We start from the raw sequence: 22,212 nt of genomic DNA on the forward strand, positions 1-22,212 counted from the left end.
TAATTACCTACCGTCTGTAAGCTGTTAGTGTCTTAACGACCGTTCCACAGGTGCATGTTCATTAATTGTTGATGGTTCATTGACCAAGCATGGGAAACAGTGTAATCCCTTTACAATGAAGATCTGTGAAGTTATTTAGATTTTTTATTTGGGGGGGGTCTTTGAAAGACAGGGTCCTGAAAAAGGGATGTGAGTTTTTTTTAATATCCTATCCTTGTCTATCTGCTCAAAAGTTTGGGGTCACTTACAAATTTCCTTGTTTTTGAAAGAAAAGCTATTTCTTTGGCCCATTAACATCAAATTGATCAAAAATACAGTGTAGACATTGTTAATGTTGTAAATGACTATTGTAACTTGAAACGTCAGAATTGTAATGGAATATCTACATATGTGACAGAGGCCCATTATCAGCAACCATCACTCCTATGTTCCAATGTCATGTTGTTAGCTAATCCAAGTTTATCATTTTAAGAGGCTAATTGATCATTAGAAAACCCTTTTGCAATTATGTTAGCACAGCTGAAAACTGTTGTGCAGATTTTAAAGAAGCAATAAAACTGGCCTTCTTTAGACTAGTTGAGTATCTGGAGCATCAGCATTTGTGGGATTAATATGGGAAACCTTTTAATTATATTTGCTGACACGTTGCAGTCAAATTTTGGCACCAGAAGATTAGCTTTCTAGCTTTGTAAACCACACCCCTCTGCAACCACGCCTTCTGCGATGTTGGTTACAAGGCGGTACGTATTTAAATTGGGTAAGAGAATAAGATGTTACCATTGGTGTATTCAAATTAGATTTTGATATCACAATCCCCCTAAATAATCCCGCCTTCGGAATTCAAGTGTTTGACATGGGGAAGTTGACCAATAACTTTATGATCAAACTTTATCAATGTACCAGCAACACTCATTTTTCATGATCTGATTTCATCCAAATATCACGAAAATAATGATTTTTGACTGTGCAGGACCTTCTAAGTAAACATGGTGTATGAGTAACTCATCATGTACCGGCGTCTCTTCTCCACAGGGCCAGGGCTCAGACAGTGACGACTCCCAGGACTCCTCAGACAGTGGAGCCTCTGCCCAGAAGACCAGAGAGATACTGGCCAGACGGCCCTCCTACAGGTAGCCGCCACCGTGCTGTTGTGTCAAACACCATCATAACCTGTCCATGTAGTGGTGGAAAGAAGTGTGTGCAGACTGCAGAGGTCAATGCTGGTGATGGACTGGGATATTGGTGGCGCTCAAGTCACCTTTTCACCTCATTTAACACCTGTTTGTAACCCCACCACCTTCTCTTTTTGGTGTTATGTTCCAACATTTTAAATGTTACTTTTTACATTGGGTAAAAGTACAGACTCAGAGCTTCAAAATGGTATATCATACAGTGCATTCAGAAAGAATTCAGACCCTTTTACTTTTTCCACATTTTGTTACCTTGCAGCCTTATTCTAAAATAGATGTAATAAATATTTCTCCTCCACAATCTACACACAATACCCAATGACAAAGCGAAAACTGTTTTTTGGAAATTTTAGCAAATGTATAAAAAATCTAAAACCGTAATCGGCGGAGAAGAGTCTTGGTCAGTTCCAGAGTTCCTATGTGGCGATGGGAGAATGGTGGTGGCAGCATCATGCTGTGGGGATGTTTTTCAGGGGCAGGGACTGGAAGACTATTCCGGATCATGGCAAAGATGAACGGAGAAAAGTACAGAGATCCTTGATGTAAACCTGCTCCAGAGCGCTCAGGATGAAGGTGCACCTTCCAACAGGACAATGACCCTAAGCAAGCAGCCAAGACAACGCAGGAGTGGCTTCAGGACAAGTCTCTGAATGTCCTTGAGTGGCCCAGCCAGAGCCCGGACTTGAACCCGGTCTAACATATTTGGAGAGACCTGGAAAATAGCATATTTATGTCCTGTGCTTTGGAGCAGGACATGTAATGCTCATAGCCTTTTCAGTGCAAAAGTCCAGATTTTCAAAAAAAAAATACATGTATGGGGATGGTTGCACATCTCTGGGAGGAAGGACATCAACGTTGCACAGCAGCTGAAACCTGGTCCCAGCTGACTGAAAGCTCCTTGGCTGCAACAACACCAGGCTCCAGACAATTGAAGCTGTAATGGAAGAAAGCAGACAAAAATAGACATTGCACGCCAGCAATAATATTCCTTGACCCGAAGTTCAAGCAATAAGCTCAAAGTACAAAGACAAAATACCTGAAATGTTGGTTGTTCACCCTCGTTCATCTCCTTGTACTGGGGGCGGAGAGCAGGTTGATGCTGAAAGACAAATTCCAGAAAAACAGGTTAATACACAAATTCATTCATCTCCCATATCTTTACCTGTTGACTACTACAGCTGTACTAAAATGCCCTGTACACTCAACCTGCTTCCAGCCAAACAATTGCAATGCAGACACTACACGATAACTAAATGGATTTAGGAAACATTTAACTAGATAATTACCAGCTAGTTGAACATGCAAAAAAACAACCGAAGTCTATAATCTGATGTAGATGGATAACTATTTAGCCATCATTTCATTGTGACTAGCTAGCCATCTTAGTATGTCCCTATCACTTAACATTCGCACCACAGTGGCTAATTTCAGTAGCTAGCTAGGTAAACATGACAAACTGACCAACATGACAAAGATTATCATTATGTCATGCATGGCTTAGCACATCAGCAATCAACATTAAGAGCAGAATGCAACTGGCCAGCTTAGCTAGCTAGCTGGCTGTAACTTTACCTGTATGCAGATTGAAGTCTTTGGCCTGAATCCCAAGCGTCATGTCTAGAGGAAACCTGGCACCATCCCCCGTGGTGGCAGTATCATACTTTAGGGATATTTGTCAGAGGCAGGGACTGGGACTTTTTTTCTAAACCTGTTTTCGCTTTGTCATTGGGGGGGGGGGGGGGGCAGTGTAATGTAACAAAATGTTGAAGAGGTCAAGGGGTCTGAATACTGTAGCTATCTTGGCATTTTAACTGTAGACTTAACTGTGTATGGACTATGATGATTCATGGCTGTCTTTGCCAGCAGCATACCACCCTGCATCCCACTGCTGACTTGCTTCTGAAGCTAAGCAGGGTTGGTCCTGGTCAGTCCCTGGATGGGAGACCAGATGCTGCTGGAAGTGATGTTGGAGGGCCAGTAGGAGGCACTCTTTCCTCTGGTCTAATTTTTTTTTATCCCATTGCTCCACTGCCCTGTGTAGGGTGACGTCTTTCGGATGGGACGTTAAACGGGTGTCCTGACTCTCTGAGGTCATTAAAGATCCCATTGCACTTATTGTAAGAGTAGGGGTGTTAACCCCGGTGTCCTGGCTAAATTCCCATTCTGGCCCTCATACCATCACGGCCACCTAATCATCCCCAGCTTACAATTGGCTCATTCATCCCCCTCCTCTCCCCAGAAACTATTCCCCAGGTCGTTGCTGTATATGAGATTGTGTTCTCAGTCAACTTACCTGGTAAAATAACGGTAAAATAAAGTCTGAAATGGCAGTCTTTCCAAATTTAAAGCTGCTAGCAGCAATGCCGGGGTTAAAGCTGTTGGCCCACTTTGCCACCACCAATTTTAAAACATTTACCTAGGTGAGCTACTGCTGTACTCCTACAATGATGCTAGAATGATATCTTTTAGATGTTTACTAGTGTTAGGTTCTTATTTTTCAGAGTAAATAACACAGACACTAGATAAGCTTTAACCAAGTTTAATCAAATGTATTTATATAGCCCTTCTTACATCAGCTGATATATCAAAGTGCTGTACAGAAACCCAGCCTAAAACCCCAAACAGCAAGCAATGCAGGTGTAGAAGCATGGTGGCTAGGAAAAACTCCCTAGAAAGGCCAAAACCTAGGAAGAAATATTGAGAGGAACCAGGCTATGAGGGGTGGCCACCGGATAGGACAGGAGAAATACTCCAGATATAACAGACTGACCCTAGCCCCCCGACTCATAAACTACTGCAGCATAAATACTGGAGGCTGCGACAGGAGGGGTCAGGAGACACTGTGGCCCCATCCGATGATACCCCCGGACAGGGCCAAACAGGCAGGATATAACCCCACCCACTTTGCCAAAGCACAGCCCCCGCACCACTAGAGAGATATCTTCAACCACCAACTTACCATCCTGAGACGAGGCCGAGTATAGCCCACAAAGATCTCTGCCACGGCACAACCCAAAGGGGGGCGCGAACCCAGACAGGAAGACCACGTCAGTGACTCAACCCACTCAAGTGACGCACCCCTCCTAGGGACGGCATGGAAGAGCACCAGTAAGCCAGTGACTCAGCCCCTGTAATAGGGTTAGAGGCAGAGAATCCTAGTGGAGAGAGGGGAACCGGCTAGGCAGAGACAGCAAGGGCGGTTCGTTGCTCCAGTGCCTTTCCGTTCACCTTCACACTCCTGGGCCAGACTACACTCAATCATAGGACCTACTGAAGAGATGAGTCTTCAATAAAGACTTAAAGGTTGAGACCGAGTCTGCGTCTCTCACATGGGTAGGCAGACCATTCCATAAAAATGGAGCTCTATAGAATGCCCTGCCTCCAGCTGTTTGCTTAGAAATTCTAGGGACAATTAGGAGGCCTGCGTTTTGTGACCGTAGCGTACGTGTAGGTATGTACGGCAGGACTAAATCGGAAAGATGGATAGGAGCAAGCCCATGTAATGCTTTGTAGGTTAGCAGTAAAACCTTGAAATCAGCCCTTGCCTTAACAGGAAGCCAGTGTAGGGAGGCTAGCACTGGAGTAATATGATCAAATTTTTTGGTTCTAGTCAGGATTCTAGCAGCCGTATTTAGCACTAACTGAAGTTTATTTAGTGCTTTATCCGGGTAGCCGGAAAGTAGAGCATTGCAGTAGTCTAACCTAGAAGTAACAAAAACATGGATGAATATTTCTGCATCATTTTAATCATTCCCAAAGGTTCTGTACAGCTGTAATCAGACAGCAAAACATTTCTTTCTTCACAGTTATATACATCCTACTTAAGACACTCCTCCTTACAGTTTATGGCTCCACAGGAAACTAATAAAGAGGGTAACGGGATGACAAACCTTTTACTGCCTTAAGAGAATCTGTCCTCACTTCCTGACCTCAACACATTCCTTCATCTAATCCACAGATGAGAACCATTAACTTCTGACATAACCCAGTCTCTTTCATTTCCTATCTCAATGATCAAAGTTTAGCCGATTCCAACACTAGTGAGCCACTTATTCTCCATTCATTTTCCAGTCTCATTACTTTGGTTCTGTAGCATTGTGTGTTTTAGTGTAAGGATTTCGGTAATGGATTATTGTATGAGTAATCTCCTGCTTCTTCACGGTGGTCTGTAGGAAGATCCTCAATGAACTGTCTGCTGAGGAGGTGGCGTCACGCAATGAAGGAGAGGATGAAAACCCTGCTTCCTCTGGCATGACCACAGTGACAATGCCCAACACCCAGACAATCTACCAGACTAGTAGTGGCCAATACAGTAAGGGTTGCCCTACTACATAGCACTACAACAACCACACACCATCCTACCAATGCATAATTTTGTCACCATAAATAGATTATACAGTTGGATATTGTTTGAATTGGAGGCACTTGTTGAGTAAGGGATCATCAATAATGGGCTTCTACAGTTTTGTGGAAATCTATCGCACCGCCGGGGACAGGGAGTGCAAACTGGCTCCCGAGGTGTGGTATTGTAAGCATGCACAAATCCCTCAACTTTTCACAGGCTTTCAACTCAGGCAGTCATGGGCATGAACAGAAAAGTGAACCTTCACACAGTTGCAGTTTCTTTTATAAAAATATATATATCGAAAAAATGCAAGATTTAAAAGAAGAAAAAATCTCATATCGGTGCCCGTCATACCATAGTTACCATTGTCCCTAACTTCCTGTGTGTTTATTGTCTGTAGTTACCATCGCCCCTAATGGCGCCATCCAGCTGGCCAGCCCTGGGTCAGAGGGTCTCCAGGGGTTACAGACTCTCACCATGACCAACTCAGGCCAACAACAGGGCACCACCATCCTACAGTACGCTCAGACGCCCGATGGACAGCAGATACTTGTGCCCAGCAACCAGGTGGTCGTACAGAGTGAGTATGGCTTCATGACTCACGGTAAGCGTTGAGACGATACCACAAGGAGAAGTACCCAGTAGTGCCTGCTAAACCTCCCCCCCCATAATTGTCTTGGGTTGTCTGTAAAGCTTCTCTGAAGGTGTGTAAATATCCACTGATCCCAGCTTGTGGTCCACATTGTAATGTGTTGAGATTTTGAAGAGGAGATGCTCTCATCTACTGCTTTAATTGACCTCATCCCCAGATGCAGGAGGAGAGATGCAGACGTACCAGATCCGCACGGCACCCACAGCGCAACAGACCGTGGTCATGACTTCCCCTGTAGGAATATCTGAACAAAAGAGTGGCGATCCCACCATGAAGAGAGAGATCCGCCTCGCCAAGAACAGGTGTGTGTATAAGGATGTGTTGTGGCAGTGCACAGTTGGTCCCTTTGTCTGTTTGGTGTTAACCTTAAATGGCCACTGAAAGCAAGAACCAAATTCTCTGGTTGAAAAAGGCCTATGTGGCATCGATATTAGTCAAACATTTATTCCAGAACCAAAATGTACTAAAGTGTAAGTAGAATAATTTTGGTCAGAATGTCAGTATATTCCAAAAGTGTTTTGTGTAACTGAAGATCTCTCAACTTACATGAGGGTTGGGTTTTGATTTCAAACCTGCCCACACAGGACCGCTGCCTGGCACCGTAATCATGGCTGGCAGTAATCAAATCACCTGGATCACAGCTGCCTGGTGTGCTGTAGTGCACACTATCCAATCGCTCACCAGACTCAATCTACTACAATGCCACTTATTTACAGACAGCCAAAGTAACCATTAGCGCACAGCGCCTCAGACTTGATTAGATAGCATTTGCGACAATGTCGTATATTGCTATGTTGAAAGAATGAGTTCTTTTATAAAAGTTTTTTTTTTCCCCAACTAAAACTCCCGAGTGGCGCCGTGGTCTAAGACACTACATCTTAGTGCAAGAGACCTGGTTCGAATCCAGGCTGCATCACATCCTGCCGTGATTGGGAGTCCCATAGGACGGTGCAAAATTGGCCCAGCGTCGTCCGGGTTTGGTCGGGGTAGGCCATCATTGTAAATAAGAATTTGTTCTTAACTGACCTAGTTAAATAAATAAAACATTTGTGAGCCAACGTTAGCCTCAGAAATTCAACTTTTATCAAAAATGGAAACATCTAGAAAGCAGGATGCTCGAAGCATGGAATTCCCTGACAAATCACGTACACGTTGCCATGCTGCGTCACGTGGTTGCTAAGCCATGTGGTGTGGTGGCCTGTTTGGGATGGTGACCGACTAGGAACAATCAACATTACTGCAAGGATATGATATAGTCAACATAAGACACCCACATCGAACCACACCACTAAGACTGAAATCTTGTTTTCCTTTAATGAGCAACAGAAAAACACATGGAAAATCGATGAGTTCAGTTGCTCTTTAAATGTAATCCTCTAAAGCAGTTTTCTGTGTTTCTCCCTGACAGGGAAGCTGCCCGTGAGTGTCGCAGGAAAAAGAAGCAATACGTCAAATGTCTAGAGAACCGTGTGGCGGTGCTGGAGAACCAGAACAAGACTCTCATTGAGGAACTCAAGACGTTAAAGGACCTGTACTGTGTCAAAACAGGATAACCAGGAGGAAGAGAAGCCAGCCAGCGAACAGGACATTTAACGGCAGTGAGTGGCTCAGCTCTGCCACATGGACAACGCGGGGTTAACCGGGAACACATTTCATTTCAGACCTGAAATCCTCCTCCTCAGTTTGTGTTTTATACTCTGTTTTAACATGTCGTGAGTGGTGGCCATGGGAACTGTCCCATTTTTAAAAGACAGTGAAAGAGGTTGACTGTTTTTCATTGTCTTTTTATTGAGCTAACGAATGGATTACTAACGCTTAAATTTGTATTTGTGTATATTTTGTAAGCACACGGGAGGCGTGAATTGTGAGCTTTATCATTGACATTCAATTTTTAATTGTGTCCCCCTTTTCCAGAATCGGCTCCTTATTTTCCTTGTGTAGCAGCAGTAGGTTCAATTTGCTGTTTTTAACATCTATCAATTTGCGGCTGTATTGATTGTATGATGACGTGATTTCATGTATTTTTTTATGTGAACCAGCTATTTCCACCCCCATTCTTTCCCCCATGAGGAAATGTTACAAGTACCATTCCTTATCCTTGTCAAGAGGGATGTAAGGGGTATTAGATAAGATAACATTGTGTAAGGCGGACTTTGCTGTTACTAAGACAATCTATCAGGGAGAAAACACAATGGCAGGGTAATATTTATTTTCTCTTTCTGGAGAGGGGGAATGAGCGAATCAAACAAAAAGAGGGAAAGCAATGTCACTCATTCTGTAAGTAAATTGAAATAAATATTTTTCCAGTCTTTACATACATTGCTTACTGGGGATTTTTCTGTTACGTATTATACATTTTTGGGGGGCTCAACACTCATTTGGGCTGTCCAGTGGTAGAAAAAAATACCCAGTTGTCATACTTCAGTAAAATTAAAGATGCCTTTTTTAATAGAAAATAACTAAAAATACTACTTGAGTAAAAGTATTTGGTTTTACATATACGTAAGTATCAAAAGTACATTTAATTGCTAAAATATACTTATGTATAAATCATTTCAAATTCCTTATATTAAGCAAATCAGACGGCACAATTTTTTTATGGATAGGCACGGGCACACTCAAATAATTTACAAATGAAGCATTTGTGTTTAGTGAGTCCACCAGATCAGAGGCAGTAGGGATGTTCTCTTGATAGGTATGTGAATTGGACCATTTTCCTGTCCTGCTAAGCATTAAAAATGTAAATAGTACTTTTGGGTGTCAGGGAAAATGTATGGAGTAAAAAGTACATTATTTTCTTTAGGAATGTAGTGAAGTAAAACTTGTCCAAAATATAAATAGTAAAGTACAGATACCCCAAAAAACAACTTAAGTAAAAATACTTTAAAGTACTACTTAAGTACTTTACACTGCTGGTCCAGCCTCTCCCATTTAGTGACAAGTATTTGAGGTTTTCATTGGTATATGATGACCTCTAATGGTCATTGATGCAGTTTCCCACCTAGTAATGTTTGTAGATCAAGAGCATGGGGGCCATTGTCTAGGCCAGGTTCTGAAAGCGGTTGTCACTACTTTCCAAGGTAAACATTTTTAAAACACCTTTTGGAAATCAGGTGTTTTGTATGGATTGGTATACAATGTATTGAGATGTTGTATTTCAGTTTGGCCCCATATTACACTGCAGTAACTTTATAGTTAGCCTATGCCTTGTGTAGCCAATAGCCATGCTGCTAGCCAATGGACATGGTTATTTTGTACTATGAAGTACAAGGCAGGCTAGCTAGCTAATTTTGTAACATGCTTGTGCTTGGTTTGACATTTCAGAAGGCAACTAAATCTAGTGTAGTTTATTTCTAGAGGAGAGACAGTCCTTCAGTCAATGCATGTATAGGGGGAAATGTATCCAACTGAACTCAACACGACAAATAGTAAATTTACGATAGTAAATCGAGGAGTTGCGTTTAGTTGGCTAGGGAACACTTTACATCAAGCAGGTTTCTCAGATCAAATAGCCTGACCTATATGGTGCCCAAACAAATTTAAAAAAAAATGCCCTGTCATGTTAACAAACAACATATCCAAAAAACAGGACAGGTCAAAGTAAAATGGACAATCACAACTTGTCCAGGAGTTTCACCCCATTGGCATGATCAGTGCTTTCAAGTTTGTATCCCTCAATTTGACAAGCTGATCATAGCGAAAAAGGAAATACTTCTGCATTTCCTGCATAAAGTTGGGTAGCTGATATCCAGAGCTTAAATAGCCAAATTGATTAGCCACAGGAATCAGGAAAAATAAATCCAATGCAATGCCCTGTTTTACAAATGGTGGGCCTACCACATGGATGAGCATTCATAACATTTACATTTCAGGCCATTTCTTCTCCCTAAAAAAAACTATGGTAGCTTTTTGAGATGCATACCCGGGGACTGGGAGGGAGTGCACTCAGCGCAGCCTTCAGGAAAGTATTCAGACCCCCTGACCTTTTTCACATAAGTATTCAGACCCTTTGCTATGAGACTTGAAAATGAGCTTAGGTGCATCCTGTTTCCATTTATCATCCTTGAGATGTTTCTATAACTTGATTGGAGTCCACTTGTGGTAAATTCAATTGATTGGACATGATTTGGAAAGGAACTCACCTGTCTATATAAGGTCCAACAGTTGACGGTGCATGTCAGAGCAAAAACCAAGCCATGATGTCGAAGGAATTGTCCGTTGAGTTCCGAGACAGGATTGTGTCGAGGCACAGATCTGGGGAAGGGTACCAAACAATTACTGCAGCATTTAAGGTCTCCCAAGAACACAGTGGCCTCGATCATTCTTAAATGGAAAAAGTTGGGAACCACAAGACTCTTCCTAGAGCTGGCCGCCCAGCCAAACAGAGCAATCGGGGGAGAAAGGCCTTGGTCAGGGAGGTGACCAAGAACCTGATGGTCCCTCTGACAGAGCTCCAGAGTTCCTCTTAAGATAGGAGAACCATCCAGAAGGACAACCATCTCTGCAGCACTCCACCAATCAGGCCTTTATGGTAGAGTTGCCAGATGGAAGCCACTCCTCAGTAAAAGGCACATGACGGTCTGAGTCTTTAGCAGGCTATGAGAAGCAAGATTGAACTCTGACCTGAATGCCAAGTGTCATGTCTGGAGGAAACCTGGCACCATCCCTACGGTGAAGCATGGTGGTGGCAGCATCATGCTGTGGGGATGTTTTTCACCGGCAGGGACTGGGAGACTAATCCGTTTTGAGGGAAAGATGAAAGGAGTACAGAGATCCTTGATGAAAACCTGCTCCAGAGTGCTCAGGACATCTGACTGGGGTAAAGGTTCTCCTTCCAACAGGACAACGACCCTAAGCCAAGACAACGCAGGAGTTGCTTCGGGACAAGTCTCTGAATGTCCTTGAGTGGCCCAGCCAGAGCCCTGACTTGAACCCGGTCTAACATCTCTGGAGAGCCCTGAAAGTAGCTGTGCAGCAATGCTCCCCATCCAACCTAATGTTAGATGTACATAACATACAGTATAATTACATAACATCATCTAGCCTATTGGGGTCAAAGGAATTTAGATCATTCTGTTTTTAATTTTTTATGAATTTGTCACATTTTCTAAAAACCTGTTTTTGTTTTGTCATTATGGGGTATTATGTGTAGATTGATGGGGGGCAAAAAATTATTTTAATCAAGTTTAGAATAAGACTATGGTAACAAAATTTGGAAAAAGAAATGGGGTCTGAATACTTTCCGAATGCACTGTAGTTTGACTATATGAAACAGTGACTGTTTACTTTTTTCTGTTCTTTAAAACCTCTTATGGATCCGCCCATTTTTTTCAATTTTTGGCTAAAATGACGTACCCAAATCTAACTGCCTGTAGCTCAGGACCTCAACCAAGGATATGCATATTTTTGATACCATTTGAAAGGAAACACTGAAGTTTGTGGAAATGTTAAATTCACGTAAGAGAATATAACACATTAGATCTCGTAAAAGATAATACCAAGAAAAAAACATGTACTATCATCTTTGAAATGCAAAAGAAAGGCCATAATGTATAAGGCACTGCATCATACACCAGCAGAACCTGTTGGACCAGCACCAGAGACAGACACCATAATTTGTAAATTATCTTATTAGCTGCAGAGCATGTGTAAAACTCAAATGGAACTGTTTGAACAAAGACAACACTGGAAGGCAAAGTCATTGTGGCCAGCCTCAATGGAGGTCTATTACATTTTAATAATTTAGCAAACATTCTTATCCAGAGTGACTTACAGGCACGATTAGGGATAAGTGCCTTGCTCAAGATCACGTCAACAGATTTTTCACCTAGTCGGCTCGTGTATTAGAACCAGCGACTTTTCAGTTACAGGCCCAACGCTCTTAACTGCTGGGATACCTGCCCCCCAAGCATCTCAATCCAACAGACACAGTCCATGGTCCGGGTGTTGATTCCACAGCTCATCGAGAGGTTTGGAGAAACATGTTCTATACTAGTTACATCATTATGGTCCTTATGACAGGAAATTTGACTGATTCTTTTGTAAACATTGTACCTTTTGATTAATTTCTATTTATCCCTCTTCTTTCAGCCCAACATCTGAGACAGACACAACTTACATCTTCATTACTGAAACAGTTCCCTTGCCTCAAGGATTCAGAGGGTAAAAGTATTACATTTTAATTTTGAAACTCACTGCATTATTTATCATGCATGAGCTCTGCTATTTCCACCAAAATGGAGCCCTTGAAGGTGTAATACTTTTTGAGTGTTATTTGTTGTTACTGAGCGGTTTAATTGATTCAAATAGACGCATAATGATATTAGGCCACAGATGGTCTACAGTTTGTCACACATCTGCTGCAACTTTGTTGATATACACAACTCACTATATTTAGGGAAAGACACAACTTACTATATTTAGGGAACGAGGGATTTCCCAAGTAAAATGTTATATGGCATGAAATACCTTTTGCCCATAAGAGTCAGATTTCATAGCTCCACAATTAAAAAGGGTGCAGGCCAGCCTGCCAGCTTAGTGGAGTCTGCCACTAGCACAGTCAGTGTAGTCAGCTCAGCTATCCCCATTGAGACCGTGTCTGTGCCTCGACCTAGGTTGGGCAAAACTAAACATGGCGGTGTCCGCCTTAGCAATCTCACTAGAATAAAGACCTCCTTCGTTCCTGCCATTATTGAAAGAGATCGTGATACCTCACATCACAAAATAGGGCTACTTAATGTTAGATCCCTAACTTCCAAGGCAGTTATAGTCAATGAACTAATCACTGATCATAATCTTGATGTGATTGGCCTGACTGAAACATGGCTTAAGCCTGATGAATTTACTGTGTTAAATGAGGCCTCACCTCCTGGTTACACTAGTGACCATATCCCCCGCGCATCCCGCAAAGGCGGAGGTGTTGCTAACATTTAGGACAGCAAATTTCAATTTACAAAAAACCCCGGCGTTTTCGTCTTTTGAGCTTATAGTCATGAAATCTATGCAGCCTACTCAATAACTTTTTATAGCTACTGTTTACAGGCCTCCTGGGCCATATACAGCGTTCCTCACTGAGTTCCCTGAATTCCTATCGGACCTTGTAGTCATAGCAGATAATATTCAAATTTTTGGTGACTTTAATATTCACATGGAAAAGTCCACAGACCCACTCCAAAAGGCTTTCGGAGCCATCATCGACTCAGTGGGTTTTGTCCAACATGTCTCCGGACCTACTCACTGCCACAGTCATACTCTGGACCTAGTTTTGTCCCATGGAATAAATGTTGTGGATCTTAATATTTTTCCTCATAATCCTGGACTATCGGACCACCATTTTATTACGTTTGCAATCGCAACAAATAATCTGCTCAGACCCCAACCAAGGAGCATCAAAAGTTGTGCTATAAATTCTCAGACGACCCAAAGATTCCTTGATGCCCTTCCAGACTCCCTCTGCCTACCCAAGGACATCAGAGGACAAAAATCAGTTAACCACCTAACTGAGGAACTCAATTTAACCTTGCGCAATACCCTAGATGCAGTTGCACCCCTAAAAACGAGAAACATTTGTCATAAGAAACTAGCTCCCTGGTATACAGAAAATACCCGAGCTCTGAAGCAAGCTTCCAGAAAATTGGAACGGAAATGGCGCCACACCAAACTGGAAGTCTTCCGACTAGCTTGGAAAGACAGTACCGTGCAGTATCGAAGAGCCCTCACTGCTGCTCGATCATCCTATTTTTCCAACCTAATTGAGAAAAATAAGAACAATCCAAAATGTATTTTTGATACTGTCGCAAAGCTAACTAAAAAGCAGCATTCCCCAAGAGAGGATGGCTTTCACTTCAGCAGTAATAAATTCATGAACTTCTTTGAGGAAAAGATCATGATCATTAGAAAGCAAATTATGGACTCCTCTTTAAATCTGCATATTCCTCCAAAGTTCAGTTCTGAGTCTGCACAACTCTGCCAGGACCTAGGATCAAGGGAGACACTAAAGTGTTTTAGTACTATATCTCTTGACACAATGATGAAAATAATCATGGCCTCTAAACCTTCAAGCTGCATACTGGACCCTATTCCAACTAAACTACTGAAAGAGCTGCTTCCTGTGCTTGGCCCTCCTATGTTGAACATAATAAACACTCTCTATCCACCGGATGTGTACCAAACTCACTAAAAGTGGCAGTAATAAAGCCTCTCTTGAAAAAGCCAAACCTTGACCCAGAAAATATAAAAAAAACTATCGGCCTATTTCGAATCTCCCATTCTTCTCAAAAAAAATTGAAAAAGCTGTTGCGCAGCAACTCACTGCCTTCCTGAAGACAAACAATGTATACGAAATGCTTCAGTCTGGTTTTAGACCCCATCATAGCACAGAGACTGCACTTGTGAAGGCCAGCAGCATACCACCCTGCATCCCACTGCTGGCTTGCTTCTGAAGCTAAGCAGGGTTGGTCCTGGTCAGTCCCTAGGAGACCAGATGCTGCTGGAAGTGGTGTTGGAGGGCCAGTAGGAGGCACTCTTTCCTCTGGTCTAAAAAATGTCCCAATGCCCCAGGGTAGGGATTGACACTGCCCTGTGTAGGGTGCCGTCTTTCGGATGGGACGTTAAACAGGTGTCCTGACTCTCTGAGGTCATTAAAGATCCCGTTGCACTTATCGTAAGAGTAGGGGTGTTAACCCCGGTGTCCTGGCTAAATTCCCAATCTGGCCCTCATACCATCATGGCCACCTAATCATCCCCAGCTTACAATTGGCTCATTCATCCTGAAACTATTCCCCAGGTCGTTGCTGTAAATGAGAATGTGTTCTCAGTCAACGTACCTGGTAAAATAAAGGTAAAATGTAAATAAATAAAGGCGGTAAATGACCTTTTAATGGCGTCAGACCGAGGCTCTGCATATGTCCTCGTGCTCCTAGACCTTAGTGCTGCTTTTGATACCATCGATCACCACATTCTTTTGGAGAGATTGGAAACCCAAATTGGTCTACACAGAGAAGTTCTGGCCTGGTTTAGATCTTATCTGTCGGAAAGATATCAGTTTGTCTCTGTGAATGGTTTGTCCTCTGACAAATCAACTGTAAATTTCAGTGTTCCTCAAGGTTCCGTTTTAGGACCACTATTGTTTTCACTATATAATTTTACCTCTTGGGGATGTCATTCAAAACATAATGTTAACTTTCACTGCTATGCGAATGACACACAGCTGTACATTTCAATGAAACATGGTGAAGCCCCAAAATTGCCCTCGCTGGAAGCCTGTGTTTCAGACATAAAGATGGCTGCAAACTTTCTACTTTTAAACTTTTAAAACAGAGATGCTTGTTCTAGGTCCCAAGAAACAAAGAGATCTTCTGTTGAATCTGACAATTAATCTTGATGGTTGTACAGTCGTCTCAAATAAAACTGTGAAGGACCTCGGCGTTACTCTGGACCCTGATCTCTCTTTTGACGAACATATCAAGATTGTTTCAAGGACAGCTTTTTTCCATCTGCGTAACATTGCAAAGATCAGACATTTTCTGTCCAAAATTGATGCAGAAAAATGAATCCATGCTTTTGTTACTTCTAGGTTAGACTACGGCAATGCTCTACTTTCCGGCTACCCGGATAAAGCACTAAATAAACTTCAGTTAGTGCTAAATACGGCTGCTAGAATCCTGACTAGAACCAAAAAATGTGATCATATTACTCCAGTGCTAGCCTCCCTACACTGGCTTCCTGTTAAGGCAAGGGCTGATTTCAAGGTTTTACTGCTAACCTACAAAGCATTACATGGGCTTGCTCCTACCTATCTTTCCGATTTGGTCCTGCCGTACATACCTACACGTACACTACGGTCACAAGACGCAGGCCTCCTAATTGTCCCTAGAATTTCTAAGCAAACAGCTGGAGGCAGGGCTTTCTCCTATAGAGCTCAATTTTTATGGAATGGTCATGTGTCTTATGATTATTGGTTCAACATTTTATAAGCATATTCTCTAATAGACAGGTCGGAACCAACATGGCTGAATACCTCTGGCGGACGGCAAGGAGACCCGACCCATCTGGAGGTGCAATTGTAAAGGGACCTCGGACTGGTGTTAAAGTATACACCGGACAGACGGCGATGAAAATGAGTTGTTCGGTTGTGTTCATTTTGTAATGATATCTCCTCCCATTCCCCCCCAGTTAATAAATACATGTTATTTTACCTAGAAATTGTATTTATTTACTGATGTGATTTTATTTTTATGGTGGTACAAAATAAATGTTTAACAGTTGTGAATGGATAATTTAAAAAAGCCAATTTCATATTTGTAGATAATCTCACCATTGTCATAGTAGCTGGATATTGTGATATAGTGGTTTAAGGGACTATACATATGGATTGATTTGCAGTGAACATTGTTGCTGTGAGATGCATGTGCACAGCATCAGTAATATTGAGAGGTCATATTTTGGTTTGATATATGAGGACATCAGCAATAAGACGTCTTATTCAGGTCGGATTCTAGTTGCATATGAACGTTTTAGACATCTCCTAAAAGATGTCTAAAAACCTTTCAAAATCTGACCATCATACGACATCAGGAAAATATGTCATTGATGTCTTGACAACCGACCTGTGCCCGTTGGGAAGACAGACTAGAGATGTAGCCTATAGCCTAAATTATAGGCGTAGGCTATGCATTTTAGCCGATAAGCCTAACATTGAGTTTATGAATTAACACTGCAGTGAATATATCCAGTCAATTTCAAATCAAAATTTGTCACATGCGCCGAATACAATCTTACTTTACTTACAAACCCTTAAACAACTATGCAGTTCAAGAAAGAGTTACGATAATATATTTACCAAATAAACTAAAGTTAAAAAAAGAAGTAATTCAATAAAATAATAACGAGGCTATATACAGGGGGTACCGGTACCGAGTCCATGTGTGGTGGTACAGGTTAGTCGAGGTCATTTGATCATGTAGGTAGGGATAAAGTGACTATGCATAGATAAACAGCAAGTAGCAGCAAATCAAATTGTATTGGTCACATACACATGGTTAGCAGATGTGAATGCGAGTGTAGCGAAATGCTTGTGCTTCTAGTTCCGACAATGCAGTAATATCTAACAAGTAACCTATCAAATTCACAACTACCTCATAGACATAAATGTAAAGGGATGAATAAGAATATGTACAGGGGGTACCGGTCAATGTGCGGGGGTACAGGTTAGTCGAGGTCATTTAATCGTGTAGGTAGGGGTAAAGGGACAATGCATAGATAATAAAACAGCAAGTAGTAACAGTGTAAAAACAAATGGGGGTGGGGGTGTTAGTGTAAATAGTCCGGGTGGCCATTTCATTAATTGTTCAGCAGTCTTATGGCTTGGGGGTAGAAGCTGTTAAGGAGCCTTTTGGTCCTAGACTTGGTGGTCCGGTACCGCTTGCCGTGCGGTAGCAGAGAGAACAGTCGATGACTTGGCTGACTGGAGTCTTTGACAATTTTTGGGGCTTTCCTCTGACACTGCCTAGTATATAGGCCCTGGATGGCAGGAAGCTTGGCCCCAGTGATGTACTGGGCCGTACACGCTACCCTCTGTAGCGCCTTATGGTCAGATGCCGAGCAGTTGCCATACCAGGGCGTGATGCAACCGGTCAGGATGCTCTCGATGGTGCAGCTGTAGAACTTTAACGATCTGGGGACCCATGCCAAATCATTTGAAAGTTTCCTGAGGGGCAAAAGGTGCCCTCTTCATGACTGTCTTGGTGTGTTTGGACCATGATCGTTAGTAACAATAGCGGGGCTATATACAGGGGGTACCGGTACAGTGTCAATGTCAGTGTGCGAGGGCACCGGTATTGAGGTAATATGTACATGTAGGTAGAGGTATTAAGGTGACTATGCATTGATAATAACCAAAAGTAGCAGCAGTGTTCTGGGGGGGCAATGCAAATAGTCTGGGTAGCAATTTAATTAAATGTTCAGGAGTCTTATGGCTTGGGGGTAGAAGCTGTTTAGAAGCCTCTTGGACCTAGACTTGGCGCTCTGGTACCGCTTGCCGTGCGATAGCGAAGAGAAAAGTCTATGACTAGGGGGGCTGGAGTCTGACAATTTTAGGGCCTTCCTCTGACGCCGCCTGGTATAGAGGTCCTGGCCCCAGTGACGTACTGGGCTGTACGCACTACCCTCTGTAGTGCCTTGCGGTCGGAGGACGTGCAGTTGCCATACCAGGCAGTGATGCAACCCGTCTGGATGCTCTCGATGGTGCAGCTGTAAAACCTTTTGAGGATCTGAGGACCCATGCCAAATCTTTTCAGTCTCCTGAGGGAGAATAGGTTTTGTCGTGCCCTCTTCATGACTATCTTGATGTGTTTGGACCATGATAGTTCATTTGTGATGTGGACACCAAGGAACTTGAATCTCTCAACCTGCTCCACTACAGCCCTGTCGATGAGAATGGGGATGTGCTCGGTCCTCCTTTTCCTATAGTCCACAATCATCTCCTTTGTCTTGATCATGTTGAGGGAATGGTTGTTGTCCTGGCACCACATGGCCAGGTCTCTGACCTCCTCCTTATAGGCTGTCTTATCACTGTCGGTGATACTACTACTGTTGTGTCATCGGCAAACTTAATGATGGTGTTGGAGTTGTGCCTGGCCGTGCAGTCAGGAGTACAGGAGGGGACTGAGCACGCACCCCTGAGGGGCCCCCGTGTTGAGGATCAGCGTGGCGGATGTGTTGTTACCTACCCTTACCACCTGGGGGCGGCCCATCAGGAAGTCCAGGATCCAGTTGCAGAGGGAGGTGTTTAGTCCCAGGGTCCTTAGCTTATTGATGAGCTTTGAGGGCACTATGGTGTTGAATGCTGAGCTGTAGTCAATGAATAGCATTCTCACATAGGTGTTCCTTTTGTCCAGGTGGGGAAGGGCAGTGTGGAATGCAATAGAGATCATCATCTGCATCATCTGAGGATCTGTTGGGGCGGTATGCAAATTGGAGTGAGGTCTAGCATTGTCTTGCATTAGGAGGAACCCAGGGCCAACCGCACCAGCATATGGTCTCACAAAGGGTCTGAGGATCTCATCTCGGTACCTAATGGCAGTCCGGCTACCTCTGGCGAGCACATGGAGGGCTGTGCTGCCCCCCAAAGAAATGCCACCCCACACTATGACTGACTCACCGCCAAACCGGTCATGCTGGAGGATGTTGCAGGCAGCAGAACGTTCTCCACGGCGTCTCCAGACTCTGTCACGTCTGTCACATGTGCTCAGTGTGAACCTGCATTCATCTGTGAAGAGCACAGGGCGCCAGTGGCGAATTTGCCAATCTTGGTGTTCTCTGGCAAATGCCAAACGTCCTGCACGGTGTTGGGCTGTAAGCACAACCCCCACCTGTGGACGTCGGGCCCTCATACCTCCCTCATGGAGTCTGTTTCTGACTGTTTGAGCAGACACATGCACATTTGTGGCCTGCTGGAGGTCATTTTGCAGGGCTCTGGCAGTGCTCCTCCTGCTCCTCCTTGCACAAAGGTGGAGGTAGCGGTCCTGCTGCTGGGTTGTTGCCCTCCTACGGCCTCCTCCACATCTCCTGATGTACTGGTCTGTCTCCTGGTAGCGCCTCCATGCTCTGGACCCTACGCTGACAGACACAGCAAACCTTCTTGCCACAGCTCGCATTGATGTGCCATCCTGGTTGAGCTGCACTACCTGAGCCACTTGTGTGGGTTGTAGACTCCGTCTCATGCTACCACTAGAGTGAAAGCACCGCCAGCATTCAAAAGTGACCAAAACATCAGCCAGGAAGAATAGAAACTGAGAAGTGGTCTGTGGTCACCACCTGCAGAACCACTCCTTTATTGGGGGTGTCTTGCTAATTGCCTATAATTTCCACCTGTTGTCTATTCCATTTGCACAACAGCATGTGAAATTAATTGTCAATCAGTGTTGCTTCCTAAGTGGACAGTTTGATTTCACAGAAGTGTGATTGACTTGGAGTTACATTGTGTTGTTTAAGTGTTCCCTTTATTTTTTGGAGCAGTGTATATATATATATATGTATAGCAATCTCCCCATCAACTCCTTCACTGTCTCTGCTTCGCTCCCTTCGCTCACCTCCAACTTCACCCCGACTGGCTCTGGTTCCATCCTCGGCACCGCCGACCGTCCCGTGTGCACCCCCAAAAAAAGAAGATCTTGGGGCTGCCTCTCCTCTTTCCGTGCCAGCCGATCCTCCCAGAAACGCCGTTCTGCCTTCGCTGCCTCTATCTCCTCCGGCGGGCGGCGGTATTCTCCAGCCTGTCTCCAGGGTCCCTTTCCGTCCAGTATCTCTTCCCAAGTCCAGGAGTTCTGAACCCTCTGGTCCTCCTTATCACGCTGCTTGATCCAGTTGTGGGTGGGTAGTTCTGTAACGGCTGTCTGAAGAAGTAGACCAAGGCGCAGTGTGTTGAGTGCTCATATTTAATTTTAATCGAGACACTTTGAACAAAACAAGAAATTGACAGCCAAACAGTTCTGTCAGGTATAACAAAACACTAAACAGAAATTAACTACCCACAAACCCCAAAGGAAAACAGGCTGCCTAAGTATGACTCCCAATCAACGACAACGATGTACAGCTGTCCCTGATTGAGAGCCATACCAGGCCAAAACAAAGAAATACAAAGCATAGAAAAAAGGACATAGAATGCCCACCCAAATCACACCCTGACCAAACCTAAATAGAGACATAAAAAAGGCTCTCTCAGGTCAGGGCGTGACACCTCTATAGGATTGTGAGAATCTTATAGGATTCTATTGGAAAAAAACACAAATCCTGTAGGATTTTGACTAGGGACTGACTTTTTACTTTTTAAGTCACTTGTCCAAAAATAAAAAATGGTCTGTAACATCAAAAAGGTGACTAAAAATGGTGTTGTATGATGCAAGGAACCATTTCACAAAATAACCATTATTATCACTGGTATTGACAATGTAAGGCCTCTATTCTCTGATCCGTTGTAGCCTTGAGCAAGGCATTTAACCCTCCACAAAGTCAAATACTGCATTAATAGGCTAATGTATAAAACACATGTGGTCCGTCAACCCTCCATCTGGAGAGCTACTGGGTGTGTAGGCTTTTTATATAACCATGCTCAAACACACCAAATCTAGCTTATCAAGGTACTGGTGAGCAGCTGATTTTTACTACAATGTGGTGTGTTTGAGCAGGACTGGAGAAAAAAGCCTTCACACCCAATAGCTCTCCTGGACTCTCCAGGAGAGTTGGCCACTCTGCAACGTTACAATTACAACCAAATACTTATGTCTTTATAACATAATTCCATCATTGAATGAACCCGGGATCAAATGGCTAAGGTGGGCAAGGTAACTAAGACGTTTGTCTCTTTGTAAGGTTAAAATATTCAGTGGTTAGGGGAGATCTTGACAGCATAATTTTTTTTCTCACTTTGTCAGAATTACATGGCTAGTATTGAATAGAGGAGAATCCTAGCCAATTTTGAGCCCTTGAGAGACGGTTTTACAACCGTAGTATGCAGCATTGGTTTCAACAACTACGCACCCATATCAACTGCGTGTTGGCCATTTGCAGTTATACAACAGTGCCGTTCGAAAGTGATTTTAGGACATGGGACATGGCAATGACATTAATGCATGCTAATAGCTAAATGTTTAACTAGAGAGATAATCAGCCAAACTATACAAGATGTTTTGAATTGGCAATCTAGTTAGTCTGTTGTAGGCTGTACCATTATTTTACCTACTGAGTAAATGTCTCTCTCTTCCCCTTTGGCAACGGCCCAATGGAACACACGCAGGTGGTGCATACACCATGACTTTTCCAGGATTTTCATTGCTGACTAAAAATTTGCGGCAACACTTTACTTGACACCCAGCATCATAAGTTATAAGACAGTTATAACATGTCATAGATTGCCATTCTCATCGACGGGGCTGTAGCGAAGCAGGTTGACAGCTTCAAGTTCCTTGGTGTCCACATCACCAAAACTAACATGGTCCAAACACACCAAGACAGTCGTGAAGAGGGCA

At 43.3% G+C, this 22,212-nt stretch overlaps 1 protein-coding gene and 1 long non-coding RNA gene across 5 annotated transcripts in view; both read left to right on the forward strand.

The window, feature by feature from the left end:
* atf1 (activating transcription factor 1) overlaps nt 1-8,504 on the forward strand; it is a 42,388-nt gene extending 33,884 nt beyond the window's left edge. For 3 of the 4 annotated variants that reach the window (XM_029775457.1, XM_029775458.1, XM_029775459.1), the window contains exons 4-8: nt 1,033-1,130; nt 5,363-5,502; nt 5,936-6,139; nt 6,345-6,489; nt 7,596-8,504. In XM_029775457.1, coding sequence (XP_029631317.1) covers nt 1,033-1,130; nt 5,363-5,502; nt 5,936-6,139; nt 6,345-6,489; nt 7,596-7,740 — 732 coding nt within the window. In that variant the 3' untranslated portion in view covers nt 7,741-8,504. The remainder of the gene's footprint in view (nt 1-1,032; nt 1,131-5,362; nt 5,503-5,935; nt 6,140-6,344; nt 6,490-7,595) is intronic. The other variant, XM_029775461.1, reaches the window with a different exon arrangement.
* A 3,579-nt stretch (nt 8,505-12,083) lies between these two features.
* Nucleotides 12,084-16,390, forward strand: LOC115207097 (uncharacterized). The gene is made up of 3 exons (XR_003880912.1): nt 12,084-12,156; nt 12,278-12,349; nt 16,182-16,390. It is a non-coding gene; the product is annotated as an uncharacterized LOC115207097 (long non-coding RNA).
* The last annotated feature ends 5,822 nt before the right edge of the window (nt 16,391-22,212 follow it).

Source organism: Salmo trutta, chromosome 14, assembly GCF_901001165.1.
Source record: "Salmo trutta chromosome 14, fSalTru1.1, whole genome shotgun sequence".
Lineage (NCBI taxonomy): Eukaryota > Metazoa > Chordata > Actinopteri > Salmoniformes > Salmonidae > Salmo > Salmo trutta.